Raw genomic sequence first — 12,603 nt, 5'->3', positions numbered from 1 at the left:
GTCTGTTGCTAAGGGTGTAGCTGATTTTGATCTTGTGTATCTGCAAAGAAATTAATTTCTTACACACCTGGAAGCTTTGGTAATAAGATCTATGGCAGCATCTCTTCTGCATGCTTTTATGTGTTCTTCAAAATAACAATGTCTTTTAAAATAGTTACATACTTTTGTGATTAGAATGGTTTATAAATATCTAAGGCTTTTAATAGTCAAAGCAAAAAAATGTTTTGGAAACTAGAGTTAATGTTTGCAAAAGGACAAAATATCAGGTCAAACTTTTTTCCTCCTACATATTTTCTCAACAATGTAGGACAGGTAAATAAACTAATTCATATCACAACCTGTCTGAAAATGAAACTTGCAGAACCTACCTCATGTCTTTTTTGGAAGACTATCTTTAAGTCTTACTGTCAAATGAAAATAGAAAATTGTTGCTTTCTTGTGACTTTTTTTTCTCTAAGTATTTCTTTACTGCTTCAATTAAAATCTGATTGTAAAATTCAAAATAAAACTGACTTCCTGTTTATATCATTAAAGTACTAATGTTTATATCCTTGTAAACACAAAGGTAATTTTATTTTGTATCTACACTTTAATATTCCATAGATTGCTGACAATGCATAATATATAAATAGTAACTCAAAATATTTAACTTTTTAAGGTCTAAGTAGAAGAAAAATGTATTAAAATGTATTAAATGTTAGTATAATATTTTGAGATCTCTTGTTTCTATAAACTAGCTACCTATTAACCTTCTTTGTCTTAGGCCATCTAGGTGATGAGTATCTTCTTATTAAAATTATGAAGGACAAGCTCATGTCTATGCCCTGTAGAAATCAGGGATATGTTTTAGATGGGTTCCCAGAGACCTATGAGCAGGCAATGGATCTTTTTAAAGGTGTGTACTGCTTGGTTTGCCTTTGTTGCTGCTTTTGTTTTTATTGCTGCTGCTGTTGTTATTCTCGCTCTCAGAGCCTTGAGTGCATCGGCGCTGTGATGATTGCAGTGCAAGATACAAAACCAAGTTTTGTGATGTGTGATTATTAGAATGTAAGAAGGACTGTAATGCAGCTTATTGAATTTATGCACAAGGTAATTTTTAGACTATCTTTCCTGGTAATGTAAAAAGTAAATGCACAAACATGGAAGATGCTCTCCTGTCCAGTGTTGGTCTACTCTACTTAAGCAAGCTCTACAACAGAATTTCTTCATAATGTTTAAGGGCTACTGAATGAGGGGATCCAGGCAGTGCACCAGTACATATTTTGTGAGACAAATTATAGTGTATTTATTAGGTAAGCTACTGTAGATATGACTTCAGAGAAGCTCTGCAACACACATTTCAAATTGTGAGCAAGCACTGTCCATACATTAAGACCAAGAATCGTATTCATGTTTAAATTACAACTGAGGTTTGTAGGTACAGAAAAACAGTCTTGTTCAGCTTATTATGTTCTGCAAATGGTCATGCTCAGCTGGTACTCTACAGGCAGTTTTACTGACTATTCATAATAGCAGACCCTTAGTGGCAAAAACCATTTTAACCATAGAATTGTAAAGTATTTCTACGCACTGTTCTGAGCCTTGCCTCTATTTTTTTGCAGAATAATTTATTGGGTAGCAGGAGAGGCCAAAGATAAGACAGCAGTTTTAAAACTGGACATATTTAAAAATTGTGTGTGCATGTAGATGCATCTGTGGTATAGGCAAACAACTACTAGTGTCCCAAAATACAATTCTGTGGTGCCTGGCAACGTGAATTACTGAATTCTCTAAACTGGTGTCAAGGTTAGAATAATTTCCAATTATGAGTATAATTTGGATATTGGCAAACCTGTGTTTTACTCGGCTCATTTTTAGCAAATAAAGAGATATTGTTGCTTCAAATGAAAATGTCAATAATTTCTTACTTTTGTTTTAGTAGAAGATGATGAAGCAGAAGAAGAGGAGGACGAAGCAAAGGGCAAAATGCCTAGATTTAATCAAATAATTATACCTGGTAAGTTTGATAGATTTCTTTTTAAATAAACTGAGGAGTTTTATTTTCTAATTAAATAAACTGAGGAAAAATTGCTGTCACCAACAAGAAGTCTAAAATATCACTCCATCTGTCCCTATTTAATTTCACTTTAAAAAAAAATCAATTTCATGTAATGCTGCTGCCCTCATATTTAAAAGTGAACAATTAATCATAGAATAATTTAGGTTGGAAAAGACCACTAAGAGCATCAAGTCAAACCCTTAACCCAGTACTTCCAAGTCCACCACTAAACCATGTCCTTAAGTGCCACATCTCCGTATCTCTCAAATACCTCTGGAGATGGTGACTCAATCACTTCTCCAGACAGCCTGTTCCAATGCTTGGCCACCTTTTTGTTGAAGTTTTTCTTAATTAAAAGGAAGGGTTTGGTTCACTTTGTGGGATGTTTGTTTGTTTGCGATTTTTGTGAAAATGCCATCAACTGTTGGCTGATAACAACAGTAGTGACTGTCCTGTTGTGATTACAGCTCCTTAATGGAATAAAAATGCAACGCATTGGTTATGCTGAGAGTTAAAATAGAGTGGATTTCATCTGTGTAGAAATTGCTTTATCCTGCTGTTTTTGCTTGATTCCTTTGGAAATTCTGTATATATTCAAACAATATGTTCTTCTTCACAGAATTTATTTTTTCTTTGATGGCATCTGATGAATTCCTTATAAACAGAATAATAAAACTGCCAGAGAGTGAAGTTGCTGGAACTGATTATGCTGAGAACCAGTTCCTGCACATTCTGAAACACTTCCGCAAGATAAATGCCGATGATGTGACGGTTCTCAACTATTTTGATGAACTTGAAATACATCCTCAGTTTATTGGTATGGAATAATAAAATTAGTAAATATAACATGAATAAAAAAACTTTGTTGTTACAAATTTAACACTTGTAAAAATCAAATAGCAAGTATTCATTTAGAAATAATATTTTTATTAACATTGCAGGATACATATAAAACGAGCATTTAACTATATGCCTGCAAAAAATGTTATTTTACAGTTAACCTGTTTGTAAAATTGGGGGTGTTGTTAATTTTTGTCATCTTAATTATTAAAATAATTTTATGACTTAGGTTACAGATCTCTGCATTGGCATCCTTTCAGATAGATGTAAGAGTACATTTTCATGGACATAAACATTATGGTTCCTTCTATTTCTTTTCTTTAGACTTATCTCCAATGCTATTGTTGTCCACAAAAATTGGATTTGTTACCTGGTGGGCAACAAGTTAATAGTTGCACCCTGAAGAGAGGCATTGATGGTTTATTTCGGAGTTGTGCTAACCTCTGTGCTTGGTGGTACTCCACAAATCAAACACCCCTACTATCAAACCATTTCACTATTTATACATTTTACCAAACAAAGGGATTACTGTTTATTAGCTAAATATTACATAGTTCTCATATTAATTAGTATTCAATCTTCTATTAGATAATTATGCTCTTTCTTCCCATGCTCAGTGTTTCTCTTCTTTTGGGTCAGTGGGTTTTTTGTGTTGGTGGTCCTTGAATATGTGGTTGTGATTTCCTCACTGCTGGCATTAACTTTTACCCAGCTGGAGCGGATTTCCGCACAGTTTCTAAGTTTATTCCTTTCTTCCTTGGGCTTCTGCCAGATGTCCTTATGGCCTGGAAATGTTGCAGTCTTTGTGTCCACTATCAGTTGTACGTTCTCCTTCCTGAGCTTTGTTAATAGCCCATTGGTCTGAGATCATTGAGTCTTGTTCAGGCCTACAGCTTAACAAGGTAATTCTACACCTGGACATCATTTAGAGCTTGCTGTCTGTTTCATGGTTAAATCTTCCTTCTTGTTGATCAAGCTTGAAAGTATACAAAGATGAAACATAAAAGTACATAATTTCTTAAGAAAATTTTTACATTTTCCACATTTTGCAACACCATGACAAAATGTGGGTAATCTGTAAACTAGGAAGCATTTAAGAATATTACTAGAAATCAAACGTGGAAGGCTGAGACTGAATCTGTTTTGCACTATCCCTGTATGTGAGAAAATTTGTCTTCCCTACATATTATCTAGAAAATTGTGATCACTGGGAAATCTTGAGAAGATAACTATAATCTGATTATTCATGCCAGTGAGATCAGAGTGACACCATTCTAAAGAAAAGGTGGGTTTTGGAGGGGAGAGGAGAGAAAACAAAGAAGGGCAAGACCTCTGCACTAAAATCAAACTGCTGCTATTTGGAATGTCTATTTGGGATGAATTAGGAAAAGTTAATTGTTCAACCCCTTTAGCCACAACTGATTTTCCAAGATTTTTATTTATTGTCAGTCATGGAGATTATTTTGAAAATAATAAGATTTAAGTGTTGTTAGGAAGTAGAGTAGTGGGAAAAAATAGTGTAATTATTTAGAGTTAGTGAAATTATTTTAGAATTGAAGAAATTCTACTGTGGAAAGTAAATGTATGAAATGGTAAATATTAAGGTCTGGTGTCACCAATTGGTCATATTCTTAGCTTATACAATTCTAGATATGCAAATAGAGGCACTGTCAAACAATTATGCCTAAAGATTATTCTTCAACTGTAGTGCATTCCAAATACAGAAACACATTTGCCTACTGATTTTAGTTATTGCAGTATCACAACTGTGATGTTCCAGATTATTTTCACACTGAGTGTATAGCATTAATTCTCATGTTCAAATGAGCATCCTCTTTAGGTCCTGTTTGTCTCAGAACTGTCTCCTTACCCATGTTCACATTCCTGGTTGTTACCCACAGAAGCATGCAGGTGTGCTGCTTCTGCTGTAAAATGGTAGGAGCAGATTACCATGATAACCACTGAGGATCCTTCAGCTCAGCCAATACCTCTCCATTCTAGTCAATGTTCCAGCTGGATTTTCAGATACATAGAATTAAGTAGCAATGGATTTTATCAGAGACCCAACTGCTTGCTCAGTTATATTCCAAAGAAGGGGTTAAAAATTGTGCCTGTGATTTGTTAAATATTGTTTCAAAATAATAAAAGTTTTCTTTCACCTTAAATTTTAAAAAATGTAACATATGGTTTTATGTATCATTTTTATGATTATTATTTTTCTGAGTCTGAAATATGATTAGTACAAAGAAGTGGGCTTCAAGATTCTGGAAACTCAACTTTGCTTTGATGACTCACTTCACGAAGACTGCAAGTTGGTTATCTTGTGTCTTATTTTTCTCATTTGCAAACTGGGAATGGTGACAGATCTTCTACAAAAAGGCATATTAAAGTTACAACAACAATCCCTTTGAAGACCTTAATTTATGAACTCCTTTTCCAGTGATCTTTCAGCTAGCATCAGTACTAACTTCATTTCTCATTTAAAAGGCATTAGTTTTTGAGGATAAATGTAGTTAATTCTGGTTGCTGTAAAATGAACACTATACTCTTCTGTGGCTATCGAAGAAAAAAGATGCAGTCCTTGAGACCTCAAATTCAACTTTGAAACAATTCTTAGCAATACTTTAAATGACAACAAAAGTGATTTTCATTGTAATTTGTATGTCCATGTGCAGCTAAAATTGTAGGAATGATGGGCTGCTTGCCATAGCAAATGTGTTGCTTTAATTTAGAATTCTTCAGGAATGTAATTCCTGACTTCATGAAAGAAGAAGCTGTAAAATAAGTTTTATCACCTATGTTAGTTCCCTGCTCAATTAATGATCAGAGTTTGGATTTGAGGTCCAACTCACAAATACTTTAACTCTTGGGAAAATGGTATTAGTATTTGAGAGTCTGATTCTGCCTGAATCTGTGATTAGAAAGAGCTGGGAAAAATGCTTTGCCAATGACTTTCAAAATAACTTCCTAAAGGACTGTGGAGCAGGGGCTACTGGATTCTCATCTAAATCCTGTATTCTGATTCTTCTTTTTCCCTTCATCTGCATACTCTCCTTACCCATTGCTGTGCTTTTACACCTTCCATTTCATGCCCCTGAACAAACCCTTTACCTCAGTAGTCTCTACTGCAAACACCCACTTTTCCTCTTTTCCATCTGTAGTGTTTCTGCCTCCCCACACTGAATGCATACAGAAAATAGAGAGCCCTGGAGAAAGTCTTCATTCTTCTATATTTTTTTCTTCTTTCTTGTCAAGTTTATTGTGCAAGTAACTTCCAGCAATTAAAAAGGGAGAAGGAATAAAATGAAAGAGAAGGTCTTGTTCAGTCCTTATGTTCCTACGTGAAGCTACAAATTTATTTTGTAAATATAACACAGTGAGAAATCGATTAGAGAAAGGTCTGCGTATTTGTAAATCTGTAGGAGTAAAAACATTGGAGTTTGTGCCATGTCCTAACAACTATTGTGTAGCATTCAGTGGGGAGAGAAGGACAAAACTGATGGTTTTGTGTATCTGGGTAAGTTGATATAAGATTGGTGCCAGGAACATCTCTGAAAGATGGTAGTTGACCTCTTTTTTGGATTTCAAAACCTGGGCAAGCTGCAATTATTAAACTATAGTTGTAAAATTTATTTTAGCATGTTTCTTCCTTAGATCAGCCTGAAAGGCAAACTATTTTAGCTGAAACTGGTAAAGAAAATCAGATTTAGAAAACTTCATTCTATGTAACAAAAATTGAAATTTATAAGCAATTGAAAACAACATATTTTACTTGAAAATTCAAATATATATTTTTAGGTCTTGCATAATACTTGAGGATAGTTGACAAAAGCTTGAAATGGTTCTCTCTTGTATTTTTTAAAAGATATAGCTGTATATGAAGATTCTGAAAACAGACTTACTGTATCAAAGATCATCAAGGAAATTGGAGAACCTCGGAATTATGGTTTGACAGATGAAGAAAAGGAGGCTTTGGAACGCCAGGCAGCTGAGGAACGCCTTGCCAAAGAAACTCAAGAAAAAGCTGAAGAAAAGCGTAAAGAAGATAAGGAAAGGGAAGAAAGAAAGGCGAGATGGGAAGAGTGGGTAGGTTAATACATATTTTTGGGAAAACATTATTATTTATGTGTTTTAGATGACTTCAAGTAATCTGTTATATAAATACACTTGGGAAATGTAGCATAAATTCTCTTGTTCCTTATATCCTACTTTAGGTCTGGGTCAAGCTATCTCCACAGTGCATTTTAAAGCCCATCTTACAGAATATAATGCCTTTTTTATTACAGACATAGCATTGTTTTGCATTTTGGTATCAGCATGTCTTTAAAATACTTTTATGGTACTCTTGTTGCTGCTGTGCTGTAGCTCTTCTATTTTACCATTTATAAATGTCGACTACAATCAATGGAGATTTTCCTTACCAAGTTGAAGAGGACTTTTGCATTTTGCTCAGTTTACTTCTAAGCACCTGACTAAGTCTTAATTATCAAACTAGATTTTTAGCTCTACACTGGCCCAATCTTCCAGCCTACACTGCAGAAAGGTTTCTGAGCCTGCAAGAACGTGTGTAAGAGCCAAGTACTCTGTTCGGTAAGGACTACCCGATGCAGACTGAAGGATGGTTTTTGTTTGCTAATAATCTAATAAGTACTTGGTATTTAGGCTAACTGACCCCAGAAGATATGCACGTGATGCTTTTTCATTATTTACCTTTCCACACCCAAGGACAATTTAGTTGAATGACCTGAAATTCGCACTGTAAGAATGTTCCTGTTCACACCCAAAGTCAGGCCGATTCACCAAAAGGCAAGTCTATTGTCTTCTTTTAGAGATATTTAAAAACAAACCGATCCTTCCACAGAGAAGTCCTTTTCTATTATTTGAATGCCCATACACCTATGGGGTAAAAATATGTTGAAATTACTGACATTTAAAGAAGTATTTACATTCCTCTGATGTTGGCTTGTATATAAGGTTTAATGTTGAATGAAGCTGATTATTTACAGCTTCATTCAACATTAAACAGTATTTTGTACCCTGTAAAATTTGTAAGAATAGGTAACACATTTTAGCTAGATTCAATCCAAGCCATCTACCTTTAAAAGTGCAAACTGCATTAATCAAAGCTGAAGTAGGTGTTAAATAAAACGTATTATCCTTTAAAATAGGCAGATGATCAGATCTAAGCAACTGTTCATTTGCCCTTGACACTGTAGATTAGCTGTTGTCTCCGAGTAGTGGCCAAAGACCACTTGCAAGATTTATTCAATACCACTCCTGGATTGAGTGAATAAGGTAAAAATTGGTGTATCTGTTTCATCTGAATGTTGCTTTTGTGTTATGCCTTGAGTATAGAAAAGCAGTCTTCAGAGTATCATCTGTTTGCTGTATCTCTAATGACTCGGGCTACTGATGAATAAAATGAGTGAAGAGAGGACAATGAAAATGAGTTGGAGTAGTTTTCTGGCTAAAGCTGCTGCAAGTATGCACGCTGCTAAGTGCTATTGAATGGAAGGAAGAAAAGCTTGCAGCAGTTTTATTTCCTCATCCCTCTTACTTTTTGAGTGTAAAAATATAATTTGATTTAACCTGAATACAGAAATAAATTTAGCTGGTGGAAACAGATGTATTTCACTGTGGTTTTAGTGTAGTTGACTCTCAACCCCCTCAAAAACATCAATGAAATACGAATAAAACAAATCAAGGGAACCAAAGCGAAACAAACCCAACACAAGTAATAAATTAAAAATTTAGAAAGCCAGGGCTCTCTACTGAGTAAAAATATTCTCCTTCCCTCTAGTTAAAATAAGCCTCAAGAAACTATCTTTGTTTTGCAATAGCACTAATTTTTGAAGTGCTACAGTGTATTTCAACCATTTTGCCAAATACTTTATGGAAACAGGACCACTGGAAGACTTGAGAATAAAACTCGTTTTAGGTGTTAAAGAAAAAAAAAATTAGTAAGGAGATTATGTCAGTGCTTATTATGTTAAATTCTTTGTCCTCAGTATGTTGTGTGCTCTAAATTTAATAAGCAGTTAATTTTTACTGTCAACTTGTTCTTTAAAGTTCTGTCCACAGCTTCTAACACTATTTTTTCCCTCTAGGCCAGCACTATTTAGCCATGTTATTTGATGGATTTTATAAACATAATTACTTATTCTTTTATTTTTTTCTTTATTAATTGTAGAATAAACAGCAGGAGGAAGTGAAAAAACAGGAACAAGAGTTATTAGAGGCCCAGTCTGTTCCACTACGAAACTATTTAATGAAGAATGTCATGCCAACACTTATGCAAGGGATAAATGAATGTTGTAGGATCAGGCCAGATGATCCAGTCAATTTTCTGGTAAGGTGATTATGTTTTGTTTCTTAAATATTTTTGAATACTAATATAGATACAAAGAATCTCTATTAATGAAAGGACTTAAATTTCCTCCCCACTTTCAGGATAGTAACTAATTAATCATTAGAGTCTGTAATTCTGGTGAGCAGCAATTATAGTGAAAATTAAAACCCAGAAACTACTTCTTATTGTGATAATACTACTTATTATCAGTTGATACTGTGTATCAAGGGAAGGATCCAGTGTAGTTAAACAGTACTAGGACAAAAATCACTACCAGAATCTGTTTTCCCTTGGTACGTGCTCTCTGCACATCTTATGTACCCTGACAATTCTGCTGTGCCATAGAGGACTACAAGTTAAAGAACTTTTTTACATTAGGCAATCCACTAGATTGATTTGTGCCAATTATGCTATCTGATAGCTGCAGTTAGGTGCCTCCCCAAGCAAAGAAATCCCCGGGCAATTACACCCTCACAATCTAGACTTCCCATCCCTCACAGGACATCCCTCATGGGACCAAGAGCTCTGTGAGGGTCTGAGATCTGGTTGCCCTTTATTGGTTTGCTAAAGGGTCACCTCCACATCCTCTTAGGATGGTTTCAGTGGTCTTTTGGTTGGTTCTGGTTGTTACAATAATGTGGTTGCTACGGTTCATATACCATGATCTACAGGCTGTCTACCCCAGCTATTAATTTTTAAGTAATGTTTAAGCTGCAGCTTTGTCTATTGTATTATTAATGTTCATTTTGTTAGTGCCAGGTTTCACTGTAATCCATCTTTGACTTAAAAACATAACCATATGGTTCAGATGAAGTTCAACCAGCCTAAAAACTCTAGCTACTTATGTCTACTTTCAAATTTTAAATTTTTAACTCTTCAGAAAGCAGGACATCACTCTTCCCCTGCCACCCCCACTCCCCTGGCACAACTGAACACACTGTCATAATGATAAATGCAAGCTCTTTGGTAATTCCCTTCACAATACACACATAAATAAAGGAGAAAATCTTTTATTGTGAATGTCCTTAGGACATTCACAGACTAATTCCAGGTGCAAATGACCTCAGGACTATATCAAGCTCAACTTAGGGCTGCAAGCAGGGTCAGCATTGCATTCAGACAGGGATCCACGTGCTCTAACGTTATGGCTGTGCTGCCGTGCTGCCTGACATCCTAACCAAGCTCTTTACAAGCTGAAACTGAGCATTTTATTAATCAAGCAAAAGCTTGAAATGAAAGCAATGGTGTTAGAATCCAACTTCAGGCACTAAGGAATGTTTTCTTTTTGCCTACTGGTGAGTGACAGCTACCTGTAGCTGCAGGACTATGAGATCTTCCCTCATAACTTTTAAAGATCAGTATCAGTGGGTCCAGAAACCAGGTTCTAGGGTACTCCCTAGATGTTTCCTTGGAGTGACAAAAACTGTTATAAATGGCTCACTTCCTTCCCTTGCCCACGATAGAAACAGTGACTGCTATGAACAGCATGAGTGAGGTCGATGGCATTTTGGATAGTATTTGGGGGAAAGAGATTTCTCTGACATTTTCTGCTATAAGTTACATTTAATACATGCTGAAGTTTTGTTCAAAGCAATGTTATCCACTATATCTTTTGTATTTTGAAGTTGGAGATGTGAAAATAATTGTAATTTTGAAACTCTTCTGTTTATAGGCAGAATATCTCTTCAAGAACAGTCCTGATATTGACTGGAATAAACGTTAAATCCTAGCAGCAACAGGAATTGTGAAACAAAAAGGGAGAAAATTCCTAATACATTTTAGATAAAAATACTTAGTTTCTGATGTTATTTTTATTTAGGCTTACTATGCAATTTTCATTTTTAATTATCATACTTTATTACTATTTTGTAATGGGCTTTTAATCCTCTTCTACAACATTTCAATTTGCGGCACATATTGATTGATACATTTACACATCTGTATATTATTGTTCTAATCCTTAGTGAATGTAGGCAGCTAGCCTGAGAAAAACTTTTATCAAAAAAAGAAAAGTATTTCTACTGAAAAAGGAAATAAATAGAAGCAGCAAACTCTTATTTCCCTTCCCAGCTACGAGGTAAAAAGTCACACAATACAGTCTTGTGCTGCACTGAAGACTGACTGGTAAACAGTTTTCCTGCACAGATATGTCATAAAACCTGTGTTTTACTTTGGTACCAAACACATGGCTGTAGAACTCATTTAATAATCTTCAGCATTCAACACTAGATACATATTTTTTAGAGATTCTTGAATAATCTAGAATTTCCAGCACATGGCTGTCCTTCTCAGTGTTGCTGACTTCATCCAGCTGTCCCAGGAACCATATCTGTGCTGACTGAGCTGGAAGTGATTGCATACTTGGTGTAAAACAAATACAGGATTTTGTCAAAACAGAAGGCAAGGCCCTTTGTGCAAAAGGAGGGGGGAAAGTGGAGGAGCTGAATCAATAGTGATACATAGTGAAACATTTGACAGCTATTTTGTCTATAACTTTTGAGTATCAGAATTTTAGTCATGTTAATGCCCGATGTTTCTATTCAGATGTATTAGTGTTTTTGTAGAGTATCTTATTTCACCTGTTTTCATAGTTACACAGACAAGTTGGGAATAGAATTCGTCATCTCCTACTCTAAAGAATCACATATTTTTTGTGATTTATATGTCCTATATGCTGTCAGCCAAAGTCACCATTTGTCCTGTGAGACAGTTTAAGATGAAAATTGGTAGTTTTGGACACTTTTTTTGAAAGTTTGAAAGTACTATTCTTCAGATTAAAGATGAAACCTGGACCCTTAAAAGAAAGGCAAACAAGGTTTTCTCTAGAGTTAGTGTAACGCTTTGATTTTTCTAAGAATAAAGTTTTGAGCTAATCTATAAAGAGTATGACTTTTTTATAATATTCTGAAAGTTTATGCCGACTACTGCAGGCAGATGTTTCAGGAACAATTCTTAGAAGAAGATCCGTTTGCTTGGGCAGCCACAGGCACGCACGGGGCCGCCTTTGAACGAGACCCGGCCGAGCCCAGGGCGCTGGAGCGGCTCCCGGAGACTGCGGTGTCGAGCCGAGCCGAGCCGGGCCGAGCCCGAGCCGAGCCCAGCCGAGCCCCAGCCGAGCCCGAGCCGAGCCCAGCCGAGCCCGTCCCGTCCCGGCCGTCCCCGCGCACGCGCCGCCCCGCGGCCGTTGGCGCTTTGTTTTCAAACCTCGGCCGCCGCCGCTGCCGTCGCCGCCACGACTACATTCCCCAGCGTGCCCGGCGGCCCCGCCTCCCTCTGCGCAAGCGCGGCCGGGCGAGCGTGCGCGCAGTGCGGGGGTGTTCGCCGCGCTGCGTCAGGCCCCCCCCGCCCCGGGACGTTGCTGTGGTAGCGTCCGGGC

General features: G+C 36.4%; 1 protein-coding gene across 5 annotated transcripts in view; it reads left to right on the top strand.

Moving 5' to 3' along the window:
* The window catches only part of AK7 (adenylate kinase 7), a 29,142-nt gene extending 17,070 nt beyond the window's left edge, over nucleotides 1-12,072 (top strand). For 3 of the 5 annotated variants that reach the window (XM_039712695.1, XM_039712692.1, XM_039712693.1), the window contains 6 exons: nucleotides 764-895; nucleotides 1,919-1,996; nucleotides 2,658-2,855; nucleotides 6,744-6,964; nucleotides 9,069-9,227; nucleotides 10,900-12,072. In XM_039712695.1, coding sequence (XP_039568629.1) covers nucleotides 764-895; nucleotides 1,919-1,996; nucleotides 2,658-2,855; nucleotides 6,744-6,964; nucleotides 9,069-9,227; nucleotides 10,900-10,950 — 839 coding nt within the window. In that variant the 3' untranslated portion in view covers nucleotides 10,951-12,072. The remainder of the gene's footprint in view (nucleotides 1-763; nucleotides 896-1,918; nucleotides 1,997-2,657; nucleotides 2,856-6,743; nucleotides 6,965-9,068; nucleotides 9,228-10,899) is intronic. The other 2 variants (XM_039712696.1, XM_039712694.1) reach the window with 1 other exon arrangement.
* Nucleotides 12,073-12,603: the final 531 nt, after the last annotated feature.

Source organism: Passer montanus, unplaced genomic scaffold (assembly GCF_014805655.1).
Source record: "Passer montanus isolate IOZ18808 unplaced genomic scaffold, ASM1480565v1 scaffold27, whole genome shotgun sequence".
NCBI classification, from domain to species: Eukaryota; Metazoa; Chordata; class Aves; order Passeriformes; family Passeridae; genus Passer; species Passer montanus.
The sequence above is the reverse complement of the archived record's forward strand: the minus strand, read 5'-3'. Positions and strand labels throughout refer to the sequence as shown.